Here is a 25640-nt window from a genome sequence, read left to right on the forward strand (position 1 = left end):
TACGCGAGTGATAGCCTTCTACCGCGCACAATGTGTGAACCCAGATCCGTAGCGTAGATAATAGTATTCAGCCGCAAGACACGTACTACTTCACGCGGAGTGTGTGAAACACAGTACATACCATCGCACGCTGAGAGTGTGGCTGCGACGAGTGCGATCGTGACCGCGATGTCCACGAATCTCCAGCCCTCGGACCCCGGGCGCGCCATCTTCGATCACCTGGAACCAACGGAAGCGGTTCGTTAGGCATGGCCACAAGGCAATCAGCTCATCTCGATTGCTGAGCAGGTGGGGACAAATGGCGGCCCTTCGCGTTTTTTTTGTCATCCTCCGACAAACGAATGTCGCTCTCGTTTCCGGTCGGGGCGGGATGGCAGCTCGATGAGAGGAGTACCGTGACCAGTATAGGCGTCACACGTCCCTGCCGTGATCAGTGCGGGCGTCACAGTCCCTGCCGTGAGTGCACCTCATCGCGCGCAGATTGGATGGCCCCCCGTCTTGACACAATGTGGGAATGTGGTCGTTGACTGGCGCCGATGGAGGACCGGTACAGATTAGTCGCACCCAGGTGAGAGTTTTCCCAATGGCTGACAGGGGGACGCCGGGCCGTGCGGTCAGTTCGGCGCCGGCCCGACACGTTGGGCCGGAGCAGCTTCAACTACGTCCGCCGTCCAGCGCGGTCAAACGTAGGTCCAAAGCGACGCCGCTGAGGCTGCCGAAGCTGAGTCTGCTTCACACAAACGGAAGCGATGGAAAAGAAAAGTGCCTATGCGCTTTGCTATCCTAAAGTGGAGACGCTCGCCCAGAATGTGTTACGGAACGCGTGATTCAAAAACGGTGTGAACTGTCCTGTTTGGCGAGCCTCTTTGGCCAACTCGGGAGGCGGCCCAGCGGAGTCGGACGTGTCGTGTTCGTGCCACACAGCGCGACCTCAGAGTGAAGGGGCGGCGACACAGCCCTTTAAATTGGGTCGGCAGTGAGAACCTCTCCAGCCGTCTTAGCCCAGCTGTCACGCCGGGAGCTGGAGTCTTGAGCGCGCAGCGCCATCACGGACGGCCAGCCCGGCGGCGGGTGTCTGGTGCGTCCGGCCGGTCTGTACCGCGGCGGTGGTGCGTCCGGCCGGTCTGTACCGCGGCGGCGGTGCGTCCGGCCGGTCTGTACCGCGGCGGTGGTGCGTCCGGCCGGTCTGTACCGCGGCGGTGGTGCGTCCGGCCGGTCTGTACCGCGACGGCGGTGCGTCCGGCCGGTCTGTACCGCGACGGCGGTGCGTCCGGCCGGTCTGTACCGCGACGGCGGTGCGTCCGGCCGATTTGTATCGGACCTCGGACAATACCGGCAAAGATCACGGCCCGTTAGGCGCGTCGAGCCCCCACGGCCGACTAGTTCTCCGGCGCGCCGCCTTTGTCTTCCGGCGGCGAGGCGGCGAGGGCTTTTTGCGCGTAACCACGCCGGGCGTGCGGTGACGGTAATGCGTGAGTACGCGCATTCCACCTGTCGACGGGATTGATGGGGGCAGGCGGCGGACCGTGATGTATATCTCATCGCACAACCCCTTTGTGCGAGGTGTTTGGGGTCGGCTGTTGTGTAAAGCTTCGCTGGGTTGTTTTTGCCGCGTCCCTTATGAAGTGTTAAGCCCGGGCGTTACGACCGCTGGGCCGGCAAATCATTGTCACAAATTCATCGTATGCGAGCCCTTGATGAGAATGCCGCTTGAAATCGGACACGGTGAGCCCTTCCTCTCCGGCAGACGCGGCGTCGCCGCCGAATGCATGAGAGCAGGCATTGTGGCGGGCCTTTGAGTGGCGCGTCCCGCCGCGTCTCGCCGCCCCCCTGCCGAGTGGTCGGCGCTGGAGGCCGCTCCACCAGGTAGGTAAATGGACCATCGCTCACACAGCTGCGGCCAGCGATCGGGCTGCGCGCCGCCCGGCCGCCGGCGTTTTTGTGCGGGAGCCCGCCAGCCGTGTGGATTTACTGCGGACGCCAAACGAACCGACGGCGTTGTGTCCGCGCACGCGTGACTATTTCAATTACACGGGGGATATATCATGCCACGAGCCATTAGCTGGCGCGGCGGTAGGCCGGCTCGGCTGGCGCAGAGACGTCCAGCTCAGAGCCGAGCTTGGAGCGCCGCTGAAGCCGTCGGCCTACCGACCCAAACCTGAGCGACACTAAGGCTCGCGCTCAGCCAGCGCAGAGCCGTCACAACCAACGGCGGCCACACCCACGCTCCAGATGAAACAGCTCTCCGCCGCGGCTCGGCGCGCTCCGCTTCCCGGCGGCCGGGCCGGACGCCGGCCGCCACCGCGCCGGGAAGTGGGCTGGCCGTGCCAGATGGCTGCGCTCAGCGGCGTTACCCAGTTCTGGAAATGTTCCACGCCCGGCGAGCGGCGAGCGCGCCGATGCGCGGCCGTCTCGGTGGCCACCGCGCGCTTCTGACGCTCCAGTAAGGTCAGCGCTCGGCGCTGGACTTTGAAAAAAGCACCGGCTGAGGCTGTCGAAGTGTCTTGTCGCCACAGAGGGGCGGCGCCCGTCTCCTAGACTGAGAGGGACGATTGACCTGGCGGTCCCTGCCGAATGCACTCGCTTGCCAACGTGCCGTTTTGTGAGGCGGAGCTGAAGCAGTCCCATGAGCACGACCTGGAGAGCGCCTCATCAATGAGTCGCTGTCATTCACAGTTCTCATCCCTGATGTTTTGGTGCTCACCTAGCCTGTGCTCTGTACACATACTGCGGCCCAGTGTGGGCCCTGGATGACTTCAGTACGCGCGCACCGCACCTAGGCGTGAACAGTCGAACAGATAGGGATTGACTGACCCAGCCGGCTATTCCACACGGGGCTTGACGTGGGCACAATTTGCCAGCAGCGGACGGATCAATGGCGAGCCCTCACCGAGCAGGGAGTGAGCGGCGTCGGCTGCCGGCTGCCGGCGGCGGTGGGCGGCGGCGGGTGGCGGCGGCGCACGCAGCGAGGCCACGCTACACGCACAGTGCGTGAGGGCGGTGCCCGGAGCCGGCGCACGTCCGGCGTAACGGTGCACCGCCGCCGGCGCCGTAATGACGCCGTCAGCGTCGCTCCGGCGGCGGCGGTCAGCGGCGCGAGGGTGGCGGCGGCTAGCGGCGCGAGGGCGGTGGCGGCGCGGTGCTGGTGCGGCCTCCCCGCCATGCGGGTGGTGACGTCACGCAAGGTCGCGTCGCTCGTCGCCGCATGCGGGCGGGGCGGGCAGAGGTCGCGGGTGGAGGCGCGGGGAGGCTGATGGGGTGGGTAAGGAGAAGGCATGATTTTAACGGTTTTAAGGCGCCATTTGCGGTAATCTGTTTGATTTGTCGTGGGATGAAGTAGACGATGGGCCCAGGCGTGAGCCATACTCTTTTGATGTGTGACGAGAGGCCGTCCGCCGACACCTTAGGTCTCCGTCCGGCCGGGCCGACATGTCGCAGGCCCGGCCCTGACCTGGTCCGGCCGGGGCGGCGGATCGCCACGCCGACCTCGCGGGTTAACGGTGTCGGGCGGGTCAAAAATCGGACCCGATGCCGGCCGTGGCTGTTGTTTTCCGGCGCGGCCGGGTCACGTGCGCTCGTGACTCATGACCGCAGCCGGAGAAGAGGCACGCAGACGGTCCCGGGCGCGGCGCAGGCCTGAGCGCGCCTGTGCAGACGCGGCGTTCTGGAGCAGCGAGTGGTCTCCGGGGTGAGGAGATGGCGGGGTCGCGGCCAGGCTGGCCGGGCAGCCGCGTGATCTATTTCTGGTGGTGAGGAATGAAACCAGTTCACACGAGAAATCTGGCCGCAGCATGTAGCACGGCGTCGACGATATGACGTTTGTGGGCCTCGAACTGCGCCTATGTCCTTCTTTCCGGAACATGAGCAGGTGAATCAGGTAATCGTGCCCGCACCTCATTCCATGCATGGATGGGACCAACGTGCTTTCATGCGTGACGTATAGTGGCACTACCAAACGTCGGTAGCTGGGTCAGCGGTGCTACTTTTGAATATTCCCCGGGACGAAACTGGAACACGGGTTTTCGTATTCACGCCAATTAACCGACCTCAATCCTCAGCTATCAAAGGCTTGTGTCGATCCCTATCGATGCTCAGCCAAGAATGCGAGTGGGTGTGCTAAAAGGTGAAATGACGATATTTGTGACAACAGCCTTCTGACGTCATTCAAGCTGTCTTCTGACGACGGGTGCAGCTCCCTATTCAATTTGGGGGGGGGGGGGTCGCCTGACTTGGGCTCCATCCCCCTTCTACGCCACACTTTATTGTGAATTAGGCCAAATTCTGGGAGGAACCATTTTGATGGTGTGTTTTCAGGTTGGTGGATTCATTTTTCACTGTTCAGCCTCCCCAGGTCAATTTGCGAAACTAGGCCCCTGTATCTGAACTGATCCAACTGCTCGCTAAAAGTCCGGCAAAGTGATGCGATTTATCCCAATAAAAAGGGGATGGAACCATCTGTGATCGGGCTTCTGTTGTGTACAAGCAGCCGCAAAAATTACATTTTTGAAGGGCGGCGCGTTGGCCCTGCTATCCCACACACCTCCCGAGCCCGACCACCCGAGCACAAAAATGGGGAGCACGAACGCAGCCGGACTTGATGGAGTGCTGCATGCAGGTCAGAGGGTTCGTAAGACAAGAAGAGCCAGGACGCTCAGTGCATGCGGCTGAAACAGTGTGTTCCACAAGCACCGAGTAACCCTGAACAAGACAGCCGAGGATATGACCGTCCAGATGGGCCGAGAAAGGGAGATGGCTATTGCGACCAACGCAGCCCAAAGGGACAAATAGCGAAACAGAGCAGAGAGACGCCTGAGCCCGAGTCCTGCATCAGGCCGACTGCCAGCTCTCGCGCACATTTGCCCGAGGCGATCGCAGGACGGCAACTGAAACTGGCCGCTTCCGGTGGGAACAAGCGTGCTGTAATCGCCTGGCGCAGCGCCGTCGTCCAGTCACTGACCGCAGTGTGCGCCGGTGCTGCGGCCGGGCTGGGCGGCGCGGCCGGCTGCCTGTCGGCTTACGTCGTGGACGACGGCCAATAACGCCGAGCGATCATTTCAACGAGTCTCGCTCTTCGTCCTCGCAGCTGTCATAGGCCTTTACCAATCACCTGGCGAAGCTGATCAAACGCGGAAGAATGCAACTAAGCCTTCTGTGTCTGGACCCTTGTTGTTCAGGTAGTGTTTTCGATGCATCAGAGATCAATTATAGCTGTGATGTGTAGCTAACTTAGTGGTGCTAACCATTGTAATTTGTAAGGAGCTCCTGCACCATTTTCCAGGCAGTCAACACTCGGGGCACACCGGTATTAAATATCCGGCAAGGAATGTGCGACCAGGGAGTAGAATTTTTTCCCAATTCTCTTCACGGATGGAAGGATTCATTGGCGTCCATATTGCTAATCTCCTCAGTACAGACCCGAGGGATTCCAGAAAGCTCGACACAGAAGTTGGTTTCGCTTTGGGTGTTCACTTTCTTCACGTGGCGATGCGGAATACGTTGTCAGGTTCTCAGCGCATGATTGACTCCGTGGGCGTACCGGAAGAAAACGGCTCCGTTTTCCCACCATTCTCTTTCAGCAGCCAGACATGGTTCCAATACCGACGGCATTTGCCCTCGGATGGTTAGCGTTGATGAGGCGCCGAGCATGTACTTGCTAGGGCTAACTGCTAACTGCAGCGTTTATAGAGCACAAACCGTTAGCTAATGCGGACGACCGGCAGCGGCTAATATGACCCTTTCCATGCCAGTGTCGATTTAACTTTGCTCATGGCGGTTACCAGGCGAAGAAGATGGACGGTGATGATATCTGGTTTCGTGGACGCACGCCTAAGTGGCGTCGGGTGCGTTGCCCTTTGTCTTGGTGGAACAGCAGAAGCTGTCTTGATTAATGAAGCTGGAGGCGCGTTACACGCCTCGGAGAGCACCGAAAACGGACCAGTTCTACGCTCTCTGAGCCGGTTTGGAGCCATGCGTGGCAAACATCAGCGCCGACATTTATCATTGGGAATTACATTAACATGACGCAGGTACTTCTGCTAAAACCCTGAAGTATATCCAGAGGTGTTCGACGTCATGAGCGGCAATTTGCTACAAGCATCTACAGGCATGCCGTCCTCAGCATTACACAGATGTGTGATATAATTTGTTGGCAGCTGAATCTCTTGTGTGCTACCAGGCAGTTGTTTTAGGAACAAAGCCCGCGTTCAGTGGACTGACTCATCATGTCACGGCAGAGCTTCCGCCAACTGATTCAGGCCTGCGACCTGTAACGGTGTCCTCGCTATCGGCTCATCTATCGAGATCGCGGCCCGAAAAACCGCCGTCATATGACGATGCCACTCCGTTCCGGCCACTCCGTTCCGGCCACTCCGACGGGCGCGACCGAAAAATACGGACCATGTGGACGTCCGGTCCGATAAGGCCGGTCGCGGCGCGCGGAACCGGCTCCGAGGAACGCCCTCGCCCGCTGACCCACACCCGACGCCGGCGCCGATAACACGGCCGGCTAACTGTTCTCTGGCGGCCATCTGGCACCCGTGTCCAGCCGCAGCCGAGTCTGTCCTTCCATCCAGGCGGCCGTACGGGCCAACCGGCGCCCGCCCTCCTGGTCTGAGTCGCCCGGCGGGTCCCAACTTCCTGCCATGAGCCTTGTTCGTGTGGCGACAAATGCCATCAGCAATCCGGATGGCTTAAGGCTGAGTGACAAATCGGTCATTGTCCCAGCAACTCAGTGCTGGTGTGCCACCGGTTCCGAGCCGTATTGTTCCCGGCGAACGGCAGCCGGCCGCGGTCGCTTCTGACGTCAGATGTCAGGGCCGGGCGGGCGTCCCGCCGCGCGGCACGGGCCGGCCTCGGCGCCTATCTCGCCATCTGATCGGGCCGTCTCCGCGCGGACGCCGCCGCGTCTGCCGACACGCAGACAGACCGTCGCCGGGGGCCGCCGCTCTGGGGGAGTGTCGCCGCATCGGTCCTGCCCCCTCGGGTCCGTTGACGCGCCCGCAGCGGAACGGCCCGGTCCTGCGGCGGTCCGTGCAGACACGGCCGTCGGCCCGGCCAGCGCCGCCCCGTTAACCGAGGTCGCTTTCCGGTCCACTGGTCAGGGCGCGGCGCGGCGGGCTGGCGGCCGGGGCGGCGGCCCGACCCGACCCGGGCGCCGACCGACATGACGCCCCTATCGGTCCATCTGGTGGGCGAGCTGACCGGCCGGCGAGGTCGGCCCGGACGGGTTTGAGGAGGCTCCAGGCCCGGTCGACGGCCAGTGAACTCTGCACCCAAAGCTCCCCTCGACATGACCCAAGGAATACAGAGCATGGGCATTATGCAGTGTGCCCGGCCGTGGGCGTCATCCTCTCCAGGAAACGCAGCCAATCTGAATGATGTTTTCGAAATGCAATTGATCGATCATGGATACATCTCGGATACCTGTGTACAAAGCAAGAGTCTGCTATCAAGAAGTCGCTGGTTGAGATATCAAAACATCTGGACGAGCCGGTCCTGCCACATGGACACAGCTGTGAACGGCCGTGAGGGATGTGATGCTGCTTTATGGTTTCTTTTCGGACTTTGCTAACTGATCGGCATCGTTACAAAAAAAACACGTTATATGGATTGGACTGGACCATTGTAATGCTTAATGCATCACTTCTGAACGCCCTATATAAACGAGTTCAATTTTAGAATCATTTTGTAGGTATTCTCAGTTCAAATGTCTGAAGAAGTCATGGCAGAACTCCGGCACTGGTGACAGCTTATTTCCGCATCGAAGAGGCATTTTCCTAGCGGACGTTTATGGCAAACCTTCACTTCAAGAGCCCATTCTAGCAGCCCCAGCAGCGGCATAACTACAGTTGCTTTGCAGTGACGACCACGGTTTGAATGAAAAGAAGAGCTGTGGCGCGTGACGGCACGGCGCGTTCCGTTCACAACGCGTCCAACCGTACCGGCCGAGGCGACCGCCCCCAAACGGCACACACACACACACACACACACACACAGACACACACACACACACACACACACACACACACACACACACACACACACACACACACACACACACACACACACACACACACACACACACACACACACACACACACACACACACACACACACACACACACACACACATGGGGCCAGATTGGCGCTCGTCGGACGCGGCGGAAGACGGAAGGCAGCCCTGGTGACGTCGTGAACCTATTGCAGACCACATTGTCCCCGGGCCGGTACCGAAATAATCGCCGCGACCATGTCGAGCCCGGTCACGGAAAAGGTCACCCCGGCCCCGGCTAACGGGTCGCTCCCCCAGACGGCGCAATTACCGGCGGAAAATTCACAGGCGCCCTCCGCTGATTGTGGCCCGGCCAGTGACGCCATTATGACGTAATTGGATCAGCGTGGCCTAATCTGCGCGGCGCATCATCGGCCGTTCGTCTGTGTCGGGCCGGCCGCCGCGAGTCGACAGGTCCACCCGAGGCTGCGACGGTGCCGGACTGGCCGGTGCCGCCGACGGCGACCCGGTCACGGCACGTCCGCGTGACGACGCGTGACGCCGCGGACAGATCGTCTGGGGGGACGGGGCGTGAGGCTGCGGACGGTGCTCTGGACAAAGGCGGTGGCCGCGGACAGATCGTCTGGGGGGACGGGGCGTGAGGCTGCGGACGGTGTTCTGGACAGAGGCGGTGGCCGCGGACAGATCGTCTGGGGGGGCGGGGAGTGAGGCTGCGGACGATGCTCTGGACAGAGGCGGTGGCCGCGGACAGATCGCCTGGGTTGATGGGGCGTGAAGCTGCGGACGGTGCTTTGGACAGAGGCGGTGCTCGAGCTGCTGCGATGGGAGCCATGGACGGGCCAGCGGCGACTATTTTCAATGTATTCTGACAGCCTTCTGACAGCGTGAGCTGGACGAACGACAGCAGTCGCAGATCTAAGACTCCGTAGGGCAGGCAGGCAATTTTTTAGGTCGTTCCGTTTTGCGGTACATGAATGACTTCGTGTGTGTGAAGACGTGGGAAACATATGGGGGAAAAAAAGGTTGAAGCGTTCTGTCAAACACTTCCGTGCTTGAGGTAGTCACATGGCACTTTGTCGTAGACACGTGGGCGCAAACACCAATTCTGTTTGATTTGATACATCAGTAAGCTATACGCTGCGGATGCGCAGTGTTTATCACGCCACTGATGGGAGATAGCCGGTTGTTTTAGTGTAGTGGACCCATACCTCAGTTGTGGAACACAGTGTGTACGAAACCGTTCACTTGAAGCTACGTTTTCAATGCAGAAGCCGTAATGAAGGCGATTGGCATAAGATAAATCGAACCTAATCGAACCCCGCTCACAAAAAATGTCGATGCTGCCGATACCACAGATGATGCATTGAAACCTCACCGATAAGCATAAAACATCGGTGTTTTGAGATCAACGTCCGCAGCGGCGGCGGCGTTATAACGCGCTGTCAGTTTGTCACGCATGAGGTATCTCCCTCCGCTGCCGCGCGCGATGCTCGCGCGAGATAAGAGTCTCGCTCTTGTGGCTGGACACTTCTTGCGAAGGCTTCGCAGCGGCTTCCGTCGCCGACTCTGACTAGTCACGTCATGCTGTTGCCCACCAGCGTCACCGCCGCCATTCGGGGCCGACAGATAAGGCGGTGACTGACGCGCCCGTCGGTGGCTTGTTGCTGACTCGCTGCCGACCTGCCGCTGGCCTGTGGCCAATTATTCAGGGCCTTGCACTGTACCGCGGAGGTCAGACCAGGTGCCAGGTCAATGCACGGCGTGCCGCTTCCGCTCCGGTTTTGGCTGGCCATAAGCCGCGAGGTCGCTGAAGCATTGTAAAGGCAGTCTGATGACAAGAGATCAGGAGCCGCACGGCAGCTGTCGGCCCTCCGGGCCTCCCCTCCCTGTGTAACTTAGTCCTCCCGCACGTCATGAAGCGATTCAAAGAAAGCATGGTCTGGTCCTGCCGCCTCCTCGAAGAAAACGTGTGACCAAGATCCTGTTGGCGTTGTTGGCACTCCGCAGACATATCGCTGCCTTCTTTCAGCGCCTGGTGGTAGCCCGGCTGGCCACCAGCCCAGCCGAGCACCTTCGCCTCTGGTCTGTCTGCTCGCCGAGCGGGCGGCACCGGCAGCCAACGCTCGTGTCCGGGGCCGGCGCCGCGGCCGCCGCGCCACGGCGGCGGCGGCGGCGGCGGCGGCGCGCGGACGGCTTCACGGCTGACAGGACGCCGCTGACCGCAGCCTGGTTCGACGCCCGCCGCCGTCGCCGCCGCCGCCTCCTGCAGCGGCTGCAGGCTGCAGCGCGACGCATCTCCGGAAGCCAGCGGTGTTTCCACTCTGATTGCGTCCACCAGCCAAGGCGGGCTCAGGCGAGCGCGCCTTGTTGCTCCACGATGGAGTAATGGCCGCTGAGTCAGGGAGCAGGCGGGCATGACAGGTGGCCACCAGGGAGCGGCGACGGCAGGACTGCTGTGTACCGCGGGGAACTGGGGACGCCACGGGACCGGCACCGCAGCTCCAACAGCGCGCGATGGCGTCTTGTTTCATAGCCAAATTAGCCAGCGTATGCCTATGACTAGTAAATAGGATATCGTGAATATGAATAACCAAAATAGTGAACAACATGTCGCCACTGCCGCTTTACGACGTTCCCAACAGCTGGGACTACATGGCGTCAGCAGCCTCTCACCTAGCAGCGAGGGCGGGTGCTTTGAGGGAAGATAGCTGATATCGAGAAATACATAACGCGTAACTGCGGCAGTACAGTGAGCGCATGGTTCTGATGTAATCAATGCTACATTTACGTAGGTGCCTCGAGAAACGCAGCGCTGTGTTTCCGTAAAGGGCACACAAAGTGAAGCAGACACGGATGGAATAGCTACGCCAGTTCGGTGTCCGCAGCTACCAGGAATTTATTGGACAGAACCAGCTTCTCTGCTATGGACTATTCAATTTTCTGGCATCTGCTCCCGTCAGCACAATCTGGATTTTCTATATTATCTCCTGCATCCGCCTTCCCTGACGGGAATGATTAATTTTGTTCAATCCATTAAGAAAATTTTGATGTCATGGTGTTTCCCTGGGCCACTGCGAGCTCTTTCGAGTTCCGTCATGATTGGGCTCACGTTTTACGTGTCAGTAATAGCGAGACGTGCTGGGAAGACACAGAAGGCGTCTTTTCTTGCTGATCGGTATGCACACGGGCAGCAATTAGTGGGCGCGATTTTTCGGCTAGGAGCCGATAAAGAGCAGGGAACAGCCGGGATTTTGTTGGAAAAGAGGCGCAGACACATGCCTCCAGCGCCTCACAACCGCTCAGGCACGAGCATGAAGCTAGCTACAAGCCCATTGGCGTCCACGTCAAGCATGGCGACTCTAAGTGACGGAGATGTTGAGTGCGTCGTCTAACACACACAACCATAACACCTACTAACCCCAGTGCAAAAATTCGTGGACTGACGTTCTACAACTTTTCTTAAACGAGTGTTCTCGAATTCGCTCCTGTTCATTTTTCCTCGTTCCGTTGTTTACGATGTAGCCATCTGATCTGTTTAATGGGTTGCATCTTGTTTCGTTCGCTCCATAGCTTAGCAGCTCCCATTTCTCAAAACCGAGGCTTGTGCTTATGATATAATTTTCCATGCAACAAAATGCAATGCAAAAATTTGTCATGGAACCGCTCGCTCAGCCAGCTGGGAATCCGGCGAGTTGCTCCTCTAAGCCTTCCCGTTTGGGGCGGCAATGAACAACACAACTGCGCGGACGGGGCACACGTCACGCAATGATAACGTGACGCAAGGGCCAGTCACACTGTTTGGGCTTGGCTGGGATCGTTGATTTGGATGTTACGTCGCAGTTGTTATCCCAGAAAAACGATTAGACGTGGAATCATATGCAGCGATGCCAAACAAACCCAGGTGAAGCTGCATGCCCGGAATTCACGTTATTACATGCATACCGTGCGGTATGGCTGGAGAGCTCCTTTTCTCAGAAGTTTTCTATTGCCTTCCCCGGCAACCGGCTGGTCTAGAGCACCCAACTGGGCCGGCCTCCAACTGGCTGGGCTATCTTACTCAGGTGGGTCTGGAGCGCCGGGAGGGATTCGCGGCGCGCCTTTGCTGGGATCGGCTGCCGGGATCGACTCCAGCGCTATATGAGGCATTCCATGACGCAGCAGCTCCCGCTCGGCGAATGAATGAATGAACGACCTTCCCGAAGGTGACGTTGAAACAGCGCCAGATGTCCTCGGAATGGGGATTAAAGTCAGGATCAGTGCTAATTGACATGTGGCTCCTAATCCGGGCAGCCAACTAGCATCTCCGCTTAATGTCAGCGCCGTCTTTGCTGACAGCTGTCATGAAGAATTCGTGCCAAAGCCCCACGTTTAAATGCCAGCGCACTTTGACGTGGCTTTCAATAGGTCCAGATGCGTGGAATAACGCTGTCGAGCAGTGCTTGTTCAAGTTATCGCAGGTAATAGCTCAAAGTGATCCGGATTAAATTTGGTCGGTCATGGGTACCGGAGAGGTCATGTGAGAACTTTTCTCTGTTTTGTCATGCGTTAGAGGCGAGATAGCCGAACCTATTTTTTGAAAAACCGCTATTTAAATAACGCCACTTATTCATGCCTAACTTGAGTATAAGTACAGGCTAAATGACATAGGCTCTGCTTTGCCATTTTGAAACTCCCCTCAAACGTCTACGCTGGACACAATTTATCAGCAGCATTGCAGAAAACGTCCGCAGCTTGCCGGAACACCACGACACACACTAGACACTTCATAGCACCCGGGACCAGTACACGGATGGTCGCGGTGCCGGGGCCCACCTGTGGCTGCCGCAGAGTGTGCGCGGGCGGGCGGTGGCGGCGGCGCTGCTGGCGTCGAGGCGGGAGCTCGGCTGCCGACCTGCTCACCGAGCCGACGACCGCTCGCAACTGACCGACTGCGCCCGACGACGCTCCAGCTCACTATATCGCCGGCATATGGGGACCGGACCGATGTAAATGAACTCGGCTCACCTGCCCGGCACGGCGGCGGTGGCCATGCGTGGTGAGTAGGCCAAGGGCGGATCCAGGACGGTGACTTGGGAGGTTTTGCAGAAAACTCAACGGTGTAGCTCAGCGGAATGGAAATATACGCCATTCTGTAACTGAAGCTAACGTTAACAGATGCAGCACCATGGATGCATGTACACGCTCCTGCATCCGCCTATTGAGGAACCTCCTCACTTCGAGCTCCTAACGGCCACATTAGCGGCGATTGGTTGATTCCACATGACGTCACAGGTGTGACGACACTTCGTCGGGCAATCACGTGATGTAACGCGCCGTGTTCTCTAAACGTTCCCAAAATGTCACTCAACAAATCAAGCCAAAAGAACGAAAAGCTCAGTTTTCATCGTCATCGAGTGAACTGTGGCTCACTGGCGCCCTAGATCCGTCATTGGTGGCACGATTGCACGGTCTTTCCGGTAAATACAAATTCTACACATTTTTTACTACCAATTTACTGCTGGCGCTGTTCCGTAATTGGTCCGAGCACGCACAGGCGAAGGAGCATAGTGTTCGGTGGAAATATGAAATACCCCCATGTCGTGAACGGTTAACACTTAACGTCAATCTTAAAGTGATATCGGTGCTCACGAACAATCCACTTGACGGGGAGATTCGCCCGCACCACTTCTGAGGCATTTCCGCCTGCCGGGGAAGGTGTAAATGATAGGCGGGCCCGAGTCGCCTCCAGCAACATTATATCGATGACTTTTGAAAAAAAAACATGCGGTGCCTCGAACACTGCAGCCTACAATCGCTTGTTAAGGTTCGGAGAAGTACTTATAGGATTAACTTCGAACAAACTGTGTATGGTTTCTGCGCGATGCGTTGCCTTTAGAGCCCAGTGAGCGTTGCCCAGCGGGCCATGATAGTATTACCCTATACATAGTGTCTACGTACCGAGGTCTGCTGCAATGCCTGGACGAGAGCTTTTGTAGATGCGCCATCTTCGACATTGTAAGGATAACAAATACTGATTGCCGATTTGGCACTCGTGAGTCCGTGCAGAGCTTTTCGCAGGCTACGTATCAAAGTCGGTTGAAATCAGGGCATGTCGCCATGTACTTCTCCAGAGTAGAATAACTCCACATGTCATCTTTAGGCCCATCATAACTGTGACCATATGTCATCTTCAGGCCCATCATGGCTGTGCACCTGGGGAGCAGGGGATACTGGCCGGAGCCGATAAGTCGCCCGCCACAGCCCGCCCATCTCCCGCACAAGTTCAACGTTAACTCTTATTGGAAGCCTGGAAAAACGATTGGCTACCAACAGCAAACAACTGAAACGGACGGATTCATGTTTTGCACGTGAGAACGCGGGATAGTCCGAACGCATCGACCCACGCTTGTCTGGATAAGATTGTCCGTTTTCGTCTCGTCAAAGTCTGTTTCTATGGTGTCGTGACGTCAAGTCGTCGAACACTGTGACGGATATCATTCCGCTTCGGCATGCTTTATCTGTTCTGCAGTTAATGTTTCCTCAGGCACGCTTCAACTTGCATCTGCGTTTCTTTAACTTCTAACATGGGCTCGAGATGAGTCGTAGAGAGTTCTTTTTCGAGAATGATAGCGATATATACAACGCATATATATACGCCACTTTATATATATATATATATACATATAGATATATATATATATACATATATATATATATATATATATATAAAGTGGCTTTCAGTTATTTTCTGTTAGCTCAGCTTGCAACGTCATTAGCAATCGTGGTGAATTTTTCGTGACAGCCACCAATTATCTTGGATGCTCTTCGAACAACACACGTAAACATGCTGAATATGTGGTTTGAACATCCCAATGTGCATTTCCGAATATTGCATTCGAGGGTCAAAGACCTTTGCCCTGTACCGAACGGGTGACCAGGTGAATGTGCAGCTAATGTATTCTGGGACTGTTTGGCTTGCTGCTAGAATAAATGATCCACAAAGCTCAGGCATTCTTATCGCGCGCGCTCAACAACAGGTTTCGCGGTTATTCCAATTCGCCAAGGCTCAAACACAATGGCGAAGCTGTGGTCGAAACAAAGGGTGTGAGCCGCGACCGTTTGGAAGTCTTTGCGATTCTTTTCCAAGCTGCTCCACGCCACTAGTCTGCGGTCGCACCGAAGTTGCTTGCCAGCGCTGGAGCATCCCGTGCAGCAAAGTTATTCCGCGCCAAGCACATAATTTAAGTAACCCGTGCATAAGCGCGCACTTAACTCTTTTGCTGGCTGTAATAATACTACTGAGAGGCATTGCATCACACTTGGGGCCCACAGCAAGGCCTCCAGAAGATAGCCGGTTTCGTCGAGGGGCTGTGCTGGCCTGCCTGCTCGCGCAGTCGCCGTGTCGTGTAGCGGGCAGAACCCTTTTGACTTGCTGATGCTCGCCCGGCCGGCGAGACCGCTGGTCTCGTGCCGCGGGGGAGCGACGGTCCCGGGCCGTCATGTGGTCGGGTGGGACCGGCGCCGCAGGGACCTCACCGCCGCCGGAACCGCTGGTCTCGTGCCACGGGGAGTGACGGTCCCGGATCGTCACGTGGTCGGCTGGGACCACACGGGACCACACGGGGCGCCGGTAGTGTAGTGGTTAACACGTCTGCGTTAACCATTGCGCATCTGGGAAACCAGAAGTACGGGTTTCGGTTACCCGCGGTGCCCGCCCTTCCTGCCAGGGTGAGAGGCAGGCGACGCCCTATAGCCTCAGCAGCCGAGTGCGTCGTAAAGCCCCAATGACACACGCAGGGACCACAACGCCGCCGGCAGACTTGGCCGGTCCGTTCCTACGAGTCACAAGTGGTCACAGCATTCGTCTCTCGAAAAGCCTGACACGAAGAGCGCAGTCGCGTGTGTAGATTGGCGTACCCGAGGCTGACTCTAAGAACGCCAGGTGAAGAACTCCAGGTGGGGCTAGGAGGTAGCATATCCAACTCACCGGGTGGAAAACGGATGAGCCCCTCCCCCCCCCCCCCCCCCTCCTCCTCCTCCGTACGTCATCTGATAATAAAACCATGCTGTCATAGCATCGCTGTTTCTCCAAATTGTTTACTCACAGCCGCACAGCATGAGTTGATCAATGGAGACACTGCAACGGAGCGCGTTTTCACCATCGGCAGCGAATGAAGACGGACTTGTGAAGGGATGTTTGACATAGCATATTTCCGTCCGTATCGTCCCTCAGATCCATGAGTATGATAGCTATGCAGCTCCGCATGCATGCCGTCATGCATCTCGCGCCATATCACCCCCCCCCCCTTCCCCCTCCGTGGACATGATCTTTTGGTTTGGCTGTAGTCACGCCATCCTACAGTACATAGTGTGACGCACGAGAGAACACAGACTGTTGAAGTAATCATCTTGGGTGGCCTACACAAGGAATGCTGCCAGAGCATGTCTGCACGTTTAATGTAATCCGTCTGCCTGTCAGTGGGCGTGTGTTACCCTACCGACAAATCGGACTCACACCACTTAAAAGTAGCCCCGATTTGTCCGCAGGCGATTGCTGGCTAATCCTCCGCCGTGAAGTTACATTATCAAGCGGGCGGCGGGCGGCGCTTAAGCCAGCTTTAGCGGTCCCCGCCAGGTAGCGGGCCGCTACTGGTTTCTGCCGCTGCTCTTCACGATCTCGCAGCCGTGGCGTCAGATAACGGGGCGCCCACAGGAAACGCAGGCGGACATCTCACTGGGGCATCGGTCCATCAACCCTGGTCATGAGGGCCTCAGCTGACCGCAGGCCGACCCGGGGGCAATGACTCAGTCGTCTGTCGGCCGGCGGCTTTGGTGCCGGGCGCTCCGTATCGGGCTCGGAGGCCCGCGCCTTCTGAGCCGCCTGGCGGGCGGGTGTGACATCAGAGGTGGTCGGTCAGATAGCGAACGGAACTGAGCTATCGCCAGGCGGAAGCCATGTTGCGTAACCAAATGCCTTGCAAAGGTTACGAAGATTCGTTGACACCTGACGTCACTGCACGGACTTCCTATGTGGCGTGCGCAAATGGGGTTGAATAATGGCTCGCGTCTTATATAAAAAAATGGCTCGCGTCTTATATCAAAAAACGGCCTGCAAGATTGTCTTTTAAGTATCCGCTGCATTCACGTAGTGCACTCCTTTGTCTGGCTGGTGTCTTGGATATTCGGTAAGCATTGTGGCAACGGTATGTCGATACTGATACTGATGCCAATATCGATACCGCTATGCGGCGTGCAAAGGACGTTAAAAAATGAGTTTCATCTCTAATAAAAAAAAATGGCTAGCACGTTTATCTTTGGTATGTCCGCTTCATTAAGGATATACACTCCATTGTCATGCTAGTTTAGTGGACATCCGGTGAGAATTCTCATAGAAAGGCAGAAATGCTGTGATTTAAGCTTCCGTTCCCAAAAGGGAGTTGATGCAGTATCTCTTTTTGTGCGATGCCTTTCGAAGTGCATCCGGAATAGTCGATAATATGGCTATTCATAAGAGTAATATATATATATATATATATATATATATATATATATATATATTTGTGTATATATATATATATAGTCGATATGCGTGGATGTATCGACTATATCTATACATATATATAGTCGATAATAGTCGATAATAGTCGATCATATGGCTGGCTTAAATAAGTTTCTTGTGATTCTACCAGATGATGTTTGAGGCGTTCTGAGAGGCATTTTTCACGGCTCATAGCCGAATGACTGCCGAATTACGTGATGGGCAGTTCTAGTAACACCAGGGGAACAGCAGACGTTTCGGCAACAAGCCCTCGCCAGTGCTGTCAAGTCATCGGTAAGCAAGCTTAGTTCCGAAATTACTTTCATCCGATCAAAAAGTATCAAATTACCACCTAGTCGGGTCACTGATCTGCGTGATCTGACCATTGATCTGAGGTCACTAACCTCACCTCACTCAGAGCCCACCATTGTCACCGTCGTATATGACGATAAGCAAAGGGTTATCTGATATCAAACTCATGGGATGTCTTGAAATGTCCTCAGATGGCCTTGCATTGCCCCTTGCATGGCACTGTGGTGCACCTTGATATGTGCTAGGCTCATCGCGGTCATTTACGAAACTGAGTCTTGTCAAAAGAGGTCGTGCGACCTCGCCATAACCAGTCAACCGTGATACGTGCTGCAAATTAACCTGGACAAAACTGCAGGGCGCACAGTGCCACGCCTTTTCAATTTTTCCCCTCACTCTTCCCCTAGTAAATCGGCAAAGGGGTCGTGTATACTCTCTTCCCTGCCCCTCTTTTCCCTTTGCGCTGTAGATAGTAGATAAATACCGAGTACCGGTGACGACTGACGCTGAAGCGCTCAAAACAGCGAGCCATTCATACGACCGTAACGATGCAGTTGAGAGGATAATCTCAATTATGCGGAGTTGTTAGCAGGTCTGCTTCTCAAGCAGGAACCATTATGATTCACTGGACATTGAAGACGCTCATTTGAAGTTGGAAGGCAAGCACGCGATATTTGTACAAATCGCTTCAGACTTTATGTAAGTAAAGAGGAGCTTCTCGATTTCGAGGATTGCGGTCTGGCGGCTTTCACGCAGAAAATTACTGGCCTTCAATATGCTAGAAACCAGGTTATCGAGCAAGCATAGATGACATCTACAGCTCCGAATAAAACCAGTTGTTTCTTGATAACGTCGTTACCGATAATATTTTGTCGGCTTTTTCAGCATAATAATTCCTAGTTCATTTTCACAGCATTACCCGCTCAAAGTATGATCTGCCAAGCCCCTGGACATGCCTGCCAATGTTGGAGCGTTGCGGCCATTGGTCACCGCGACCGTGTGCATCATCGGCCATTGATATTGACATGAATCCGCCTACGGCCATCACCGACGACGGTGACTGGTCAGAAATCGAAACGATGCTATCATACATGGTTAGACTTTATAAAATACGTGCATGATTAATAGGAAAATTGGTTGGTGTCGGTGACAACGTGTGCGACGACGGCGGGTGACAATTAATCCCTAACTCTGTGTCGTTTATGATCATATTTTATGTACGCCGTTGATATTCGTCGACGACGGCCATGGACGAACGTCCCCGGGCGTGTGCGGCGCGGCGGGGGCCCGACTTAAGGCAGGTGCACACTGCCGGGCGAACCGCGCTCTATGGGCGTACACTGTCGGCCTCACTTTCACGGCGTTCACACGTTTGTACGAAGTGCTGGGCGCGGCAATCATTAGGATGATAAATGCGGTGCACTTGAAATCGGATGACCCTCAAGAATGCATTTACCACGTATTTAGTTGTCTTCCCATCATCATGCAGAATAGAGTCCAATGGTCCAAGCACGACGGTAAAATGGGCCGCACATGTTACCTGATAGCGTCATTAAGCCTGTGGCGGCTTGTTTCTGTTAAACTTCCCCGAATATTATGACTGGGCACTTTGCAACGTTGGCTCACCACAATCTTTATAGAGTCGGGTTTTACGAAACACTCCCCATCTTTTTGAGACAATGTACAATAGCCGATACGCTAAAAAAAATCTTCCGGCGATAACGCAGCCAGACTCTGCTAATCTAAAGTATCCGATCAGGTTTGTTCTTGATTCCGTCGATTGCTTCGAGTACGACTCATTCAAAAGAGATGAACTCGATCCTGAAATCTGTCGGACTCCATGATTCCGGGGTCGTTCTGTATTCGTCCCGCCGCCAACCACAGCTTTGTGACAGTTTCCCGCGTCCACGGTTCACCTGCGCCAGATCTGTCTCGGCCGGGTCGCCTCGGCGTCGCCAGCTGACGGTGCCCGTGACGGCCGCCGTTGCTGACCAGCAGAGGTCACCGTAACGTTACCGGGCGTCTGGAGTGACGCTGCTCTTAACGGCTCGCCGGCTGGCCGCCGACAGCGCCAGCGCCGCGCTGAGTGGCTCCTCCAGCGCCAGGTGCAGCTCCAACCACTGGACCGCAGTACTCAACACCAGCCTCTGGGCTCAGCACCAGCCCCGGCCGCGAGGCCCAGCACCAGTCCCTGTTTGCGAGGCTCAGCACCAGCTCCTGGCCGCGAGGCTCAGCACCAACTCCTGGCCGCGTGGCTCAGCACCAACTCCTGGCCGCGAGGCTCAGCACCAGCCTGTTGGCCGCGAAGCTTAGTACCAGCTCCCGGTCGCGAGATCCAGCACCAGCCCTTGACCGCGATGTTCAGCATCAGCCTGTCGTCCGCGCGATCCAGCGCCAGCCTCTGGTGGCGAGGTCCAGCACCAAATCTTGGACGGCATTGTTCAACCCCAGCCCCAGAACGACTGACTAAGACTAGCCACTCTCAGTGCAGCCAGACAGGGGACGACGAACCCGATTTGACGGCCGCAGTGGGCTCAGCGACGGCGCCGTAGATGTCCTTGACGGAGACAGCGGCGTTGTTCCTTCTTTTAGTTAGCACGTCGCAGTCCAACGCTGGACATCTACGAACGCCGAGTATGCCTCCGCTCAGAAGAGAACATATAATTAGGTTAACCACTACCTAGGTAACCGAAATCGGTAGACGCACCTTACCTAAGTCGGCAAAGAATGCTTCTGTTATTTGGAAAGACCGTGTATAACATTACAACCCTTCTAGAGCCTGAACGTAGGGGTGCAACCAACACGGGCCTGAGCGCTCGAGCTCTCCTTTGTCCACATTGTTTCTTTTTTATCATAGATGGTTCCCGAAAGAAAGTTAGAAATTAGCGTGATAGGTAATTACCGACCCCCCCCCCCCCCCCCCCCATTCAGAAAATGCTGTTTGCGCCTTGCCTGGATGTCATGGAAGATGAAACAACATGCCTGATAATTGTGCACTTCGACCTTTATTCATGTTGTAGGTAAAAGGAACCAGCGTAAAATTGTCCACATTCCCTCTTTGGAGAGAGCCACTTGTGATGTTCAGCTACTTTACGCCCAGACTCCGTTTTGTTTTGTTCATTATACTCCGGCCATCTGCAGGCGCACCAAATCATCTCGTACGTCAAGCTATGTCCAGCCTTCAAATCATCCCAAACCGTGCACACATCCAAAAACGTCACCTTTTCGCCTGTTGACACCCAATGGACACCCGGTGGACACCCTGTGCCCCATACTTCTACACATGCGTGCCGGAGTAGGGGAGGGTCCACCGACCGTTGGTGACCTGTCGGGGTCACCGCTAGCATGTCAGGTACGAGCCCCCGGTTAGTGGCGGTGCCTCGACGACATTCCGGCGCCGACCCTCGGCTGCCGGTATGTGTCTGTCCTGCATGTACTCAGCCGTATTTGGCCGGCTGAGGAGTCATGCGTTATTGTCTGCCCGTCAGTTTGAACCGGCTCGGTTCAGGCGGAATTACCGCGACCCGTATCATCCATCGCTGCCTTCCGGATGAGCCCTGACCTCATGGCGCACCGTCCGGGCTTGCTGTGACGCAAAAGGCCCGGCAGTTGGCCCCCGAGACCAGTTGTATGACCCCATGGACAGCCCACGCCGTCTTCAGCGGAATGGAGGAGAATGGGTAACGGTGAGGCAGGACTACATGCGCATGGGGGTCAGCCGCCGAACATTAGCCCGCGCAGGAACCCCTCGGAGTCTGTACCGGGCACCCGGTCGGGGTTCCACTCTCAAGGGAGCATCTGTCCACTCGTGACTGACACGTGCAACCTGCCCCGGACAAGCGGGGCGTCGCGAGGATCCAGGTTAAAGCAAGAAAAGAGGATAAGAAGGTCGGACACTTGGTGTACAATTTTCTGTTAGAGTCTTTTCGACCAGAAATGATCATTTCAGGGCTATGAGATGAAGGAAAATGGTTAACGGTGGGACAGACTAGCACGCGCCTGGGGGGGCCACCCGCCGAGCTTTAACCCGCGTATGCACGCTGGGTGCCCGGTCGGGGTCCCCTTCCCACGGGGCTCTCGGCCCACTCATGGCTGATGCATGCAGCCTGCCCCGGACAAGCGGGATGTCGCAAGGATGCAGGATAAAGCAGGATAGAGGATAAGAGGGACGGATTGTGGTGTACAAATGACCTAGACCGTCAAATGCATTCCAGCGCAGGACTCCACTGCGCCCCGTTAGTTCCGGCGGCCGCGGCGGCGGTAGCCAGAGGTCCGCAGCCTGCAGGCATACAGAATACTTGCTCGCTTGCTTTTTTGACCCAATCAGTAGCATACTTTCAGAACGCGTCATTCTTTGTGAGGTCGTCCCACCTTGTAAAACCACTTTTTGCCAGCAGGCCTCCATACCAGGCCGCCTGCCGGAGTAATTGGTTCGGCGAGCTTCAATCTAATGCCACCAGAGTCGGTCCAACCAAAGCAATCAATATCATGACGCGAAATCGAACAGCAGTCTCGAATGGCACATGAAAGCAAAGTTCTGCGTCACTTCGCAGGATCGGTATGAATGCTAGGACGCATGCTTGTTGTCAACCATGGGCATGACCGAGGCATAACAGCAGCCATAACAGGGGCTAACAGGTGGCGGTTACTCACGAGCGGTGCCGCAAGTTCGGGCCCCGGGCCGGCCTGGGTCATCACAGGCGTGCCAAGCCCTGGCATGATCAGAGCAGGGCTCTGTCGCCAGGAACGTGCAGTCATCTTTCGGCACTGCTCTATCGATAGGTCAATTCTGGCTTGTTTGACCCACGATGAAGCCGGTGAGATAATGCTTGCGCTGCAGCAAGTATGCGGGCGCACAGTGCACATTGATGGACTCTCGACCTCACGCGAGCTACATCAATGCACGCTCGACCTCACGCGAGCTACATCAATGGACGCTCGACCTCACGCGAGCAACATCAATGGACGCTCGACCTCACGCGAGCAACATCAATGGACGCTCGACCTCACGCGAGCTACATCAATGGACGCTCGGCCTTACGCGAGCTACATCAATGCACGCTCGACCTCACGCGAGCTACATCAATGCACGCTCGACCTGACGCGAGCTACATTAATGGACGCTCGACCTCACGGCGGGCTGCAAAATGGCCGTGCTGGTCCTGGTCCGGTCCAGGTCCTGAGACGATCTCTGCTCTTTGAAGAGTTGTGTGCTGATGAATTGTGGCGCCATATGCTGCGCGAACTGCACAAATGCAAATAGTGCAAGTGCAAGTGCAAAATTGCAATCTTATCAATACATGGCCATCGCAATGAAATATCAGACATGTCACAGTTGTCTAATGGACTGCACTAATTGGATCGCTGAATGCAGTCGCACTGACAAAAAACTCACAAATAGTAATCATGAAATGTGGCATCCCTGCCGGGAGATGAAAGCCTGTTAAAGTAGTTATTTGGTTTCGTATACACCTTTCTCTGTGGAAAACTACTAACCAAATGTGAGCTTACTCCTTCATAGCCTTGAAAGCAGTGGCAATGTAATGTCGTAGCGCGTTGTGCGCTGCAAAATTATATTGCTATATTGCCAGCATCGTAGCGCGTTGTACGAGCCTGAGTTCTAGGTTATCCTAAGGTTATGACCGTTTTACTTTTCGATCACTATTTCTTGCTTCACCGCACACCAGTTACAGAGTAAAACATCATTATTTCCTGGCAGTGGCTAAGAGTGCACCAATCTTTGTAGCAAACTGCTCGACATTATTTGTGATTCGCTCCCTTCTCAATGTGAAGCATTGAAATATCTATAGGACAACTTGGGCGGCTTTTATGACAAACTGAGCGTAAATTGCTTGGACAAAGGCCGCAGTCAACATCCATCGTTGGCGGTAGATTGGCTGGAACTGGTTAAACGGTGGGTGCCCATCCAAAACCTGCAGTTATTATGAATAAAGTTGTCTGCCTAGCCAGATGACCACCATAAAGGGAATGTTCCACATTTGAAGACATTGAAACAAGCATGGGGTGTTATAAAATAAACTCACTTATAACTGTTGGCTCACTTTGAGTGGAAAACCTTGTTGTAGATAACACAATTCTCTGTTATGTAAATATGCTGCTCAATACATCATGGTTTGACTACGTCATCATACCTTGTACAACATTTCTTGAGAGCCCATTGATGGCCGTTATATTTACCAATTGTTCTCACGAGCGCCAGATAAGAACGGTTCAAGAATTGCATTTTTATTGGCGTTGATCGTCGCATGACCAATGGAATGACAGGATTTGAGTAATGCTGTTATGGCGTCATGGATACCTGAGAGGCATTGAAATAGTCTCCCCGAAATATGTTGCATATCTTTGCGGGTGTTTAGCTCAGAAACTAGAAATGTCTAGGGCTTAAGAAGGGCAGGGCTGTAAACTGCACCGGATGATTTCCGAAATGACCATTTCAGCTCAAAACCGCACATAGATGTGAAACACTCTTTAAGAGCACCTAATTGGGACTCATGTGCCCTGACGTTCAAAGCACGTCGTCATGCAGTGAGATATATCACGCGAGATATACCCCCGCATCGCGAGCTTTTCGGTGGGTTTCTGTGGTTTGTACCGCTTGTGTCAGCAGAGCTCCCAAGATCTAGTGTCTCGCGGTAGCAGCCGAGGCCGCCTCTAACGGGTCCGGCCCGCCACCCGTCACGGGCAAGACGTAACGCCGCGGCGGACGGCCGTCGCCGGTAGGACGGAGCGTCACACGGCGGTGACGCGTGACGCTTCGCTCGGCGCTCCCGCCAGCAGCCGCGCCGCCAGACACACGAGACGTTCCCCAGAGAACCTGAGGGCCGCCGTCGGACGGGACGGCGACGTGTCTGTCGGTGGAGGCTCTCGGCGCCTTCCCGCCTCAGCGCGTGCGACGCCGTGGAGGGTCACATGCCACACAGCGAGCGACGTGAAAGATCACACTCCATACAGCGACCGACGTGGAGGGTCAAATGCCACACAGCGAGCGATGTTGATAGTCAAATGCCACACAGCGAGCGACGTGAAAGATCACATTCCATACAACGACCGACGTGGAGGGTCAAATGCCACACAGCGAGCGATGTTGATAGTCAAATGCCACACAGCGAGCGACGTAGATGGTCAAATGTCACACAGCGAGCGATGTTGAGGGTCAAAATTCACACAGCGAGCGACGTGGAGGGTCCAATGCCACACAGTGAGCGACGTGGAGGGTCAAATGTCACACAGCGGGCGACGCAGATGGCCACATGCTACACAGCGAGTGATGTGCGAGGGGTTTCGACTCGAACTTCCACGTCTTTCGGCTTTCGTCCAACGTCTTCCATGAAAGCGCATGAATCGGTGTGATAATCAGCGTGGATGGCCGCTTTCGCATCCGCGGCAAGGCGTGCCCAGTCATCCCTCTGTCGCAAGCGGGAGCACCGCCGCTCCTTCCGATCACATGCCACGAGACTCCTCATCAATAACACCCAGCTCAGCAAGTGTCAGCAGATGCCAGGCCGACCGCCGGGCACCGCCGGCCGGCGGGCGCGAGGCACGTGCGGACGCGTGCGAACCGCCGCGCACGCGCGCCAAACGCGGGCGGCGGCGACGCGTATCGCGGCCGATATAGGACACTGTGTCGCGAGCAGACCGACATCCCTGCCGACCGTGCATCATTAGCTGTGAACGGCACACTGGTGGCGGCCATCTGGAGCCGCGGAGACGCCACCGGCCGGGCCTTCGTAGCTGGGCCACGGCCGCATGAGAGGCGGCGCTGAGACTCTGGGGTCTGCAGCA

At 55.9% G+C, this 25640-nt stretch overlaps 1 protein-coding gene across 1 annotated transcript in view; it reads right to left on the bottom strand.

Moving 5' to 3' along the window:
* Window positions 1-12953, bottom strand: part of LOC119109045 (uncharacterized) — a 34033-nt gene extending 21080 nt beyond the window's left edge. Inside the window, exons 1-2 of the mRNA XM_037232583.1 lie at window positions 12824-12953; window positions 122-219 (exon numbers count right to left, since the gene is read on the bottom strand). Of these exons, the coding sequence (XP_037088478.1) occupies window positions 122-209 (88 nt within the window). The 5' untranslated portion in view covers window positions 210-219; window positions 12824-12953. The remainder of the gene's footprint in view (window positions 1-121; window positions 220-12823) is intronic.
* Between the last annotated feature and the right edge of the window lie 12687 nt (window positions 12954-25640).

Source organism: Pollicipes pollicipes, unplaced genomic scaffold (assembly GCF_011947565.3).
Source record: "Pollicipes pollicipes isolate AB1234 unplaced genomic scaffold, Ppol_2.1 Scaffold_7228;HRSCAF=8575_pilon_pilon_pilon, whole genome shotgun sequence".
NCBI lineage: Eukaryota > Metazoa > Arthropoda > Thecostraca > Pollicipedomorpha > Pollicipedidae > Pollicipes > Pollicipes pollicipes.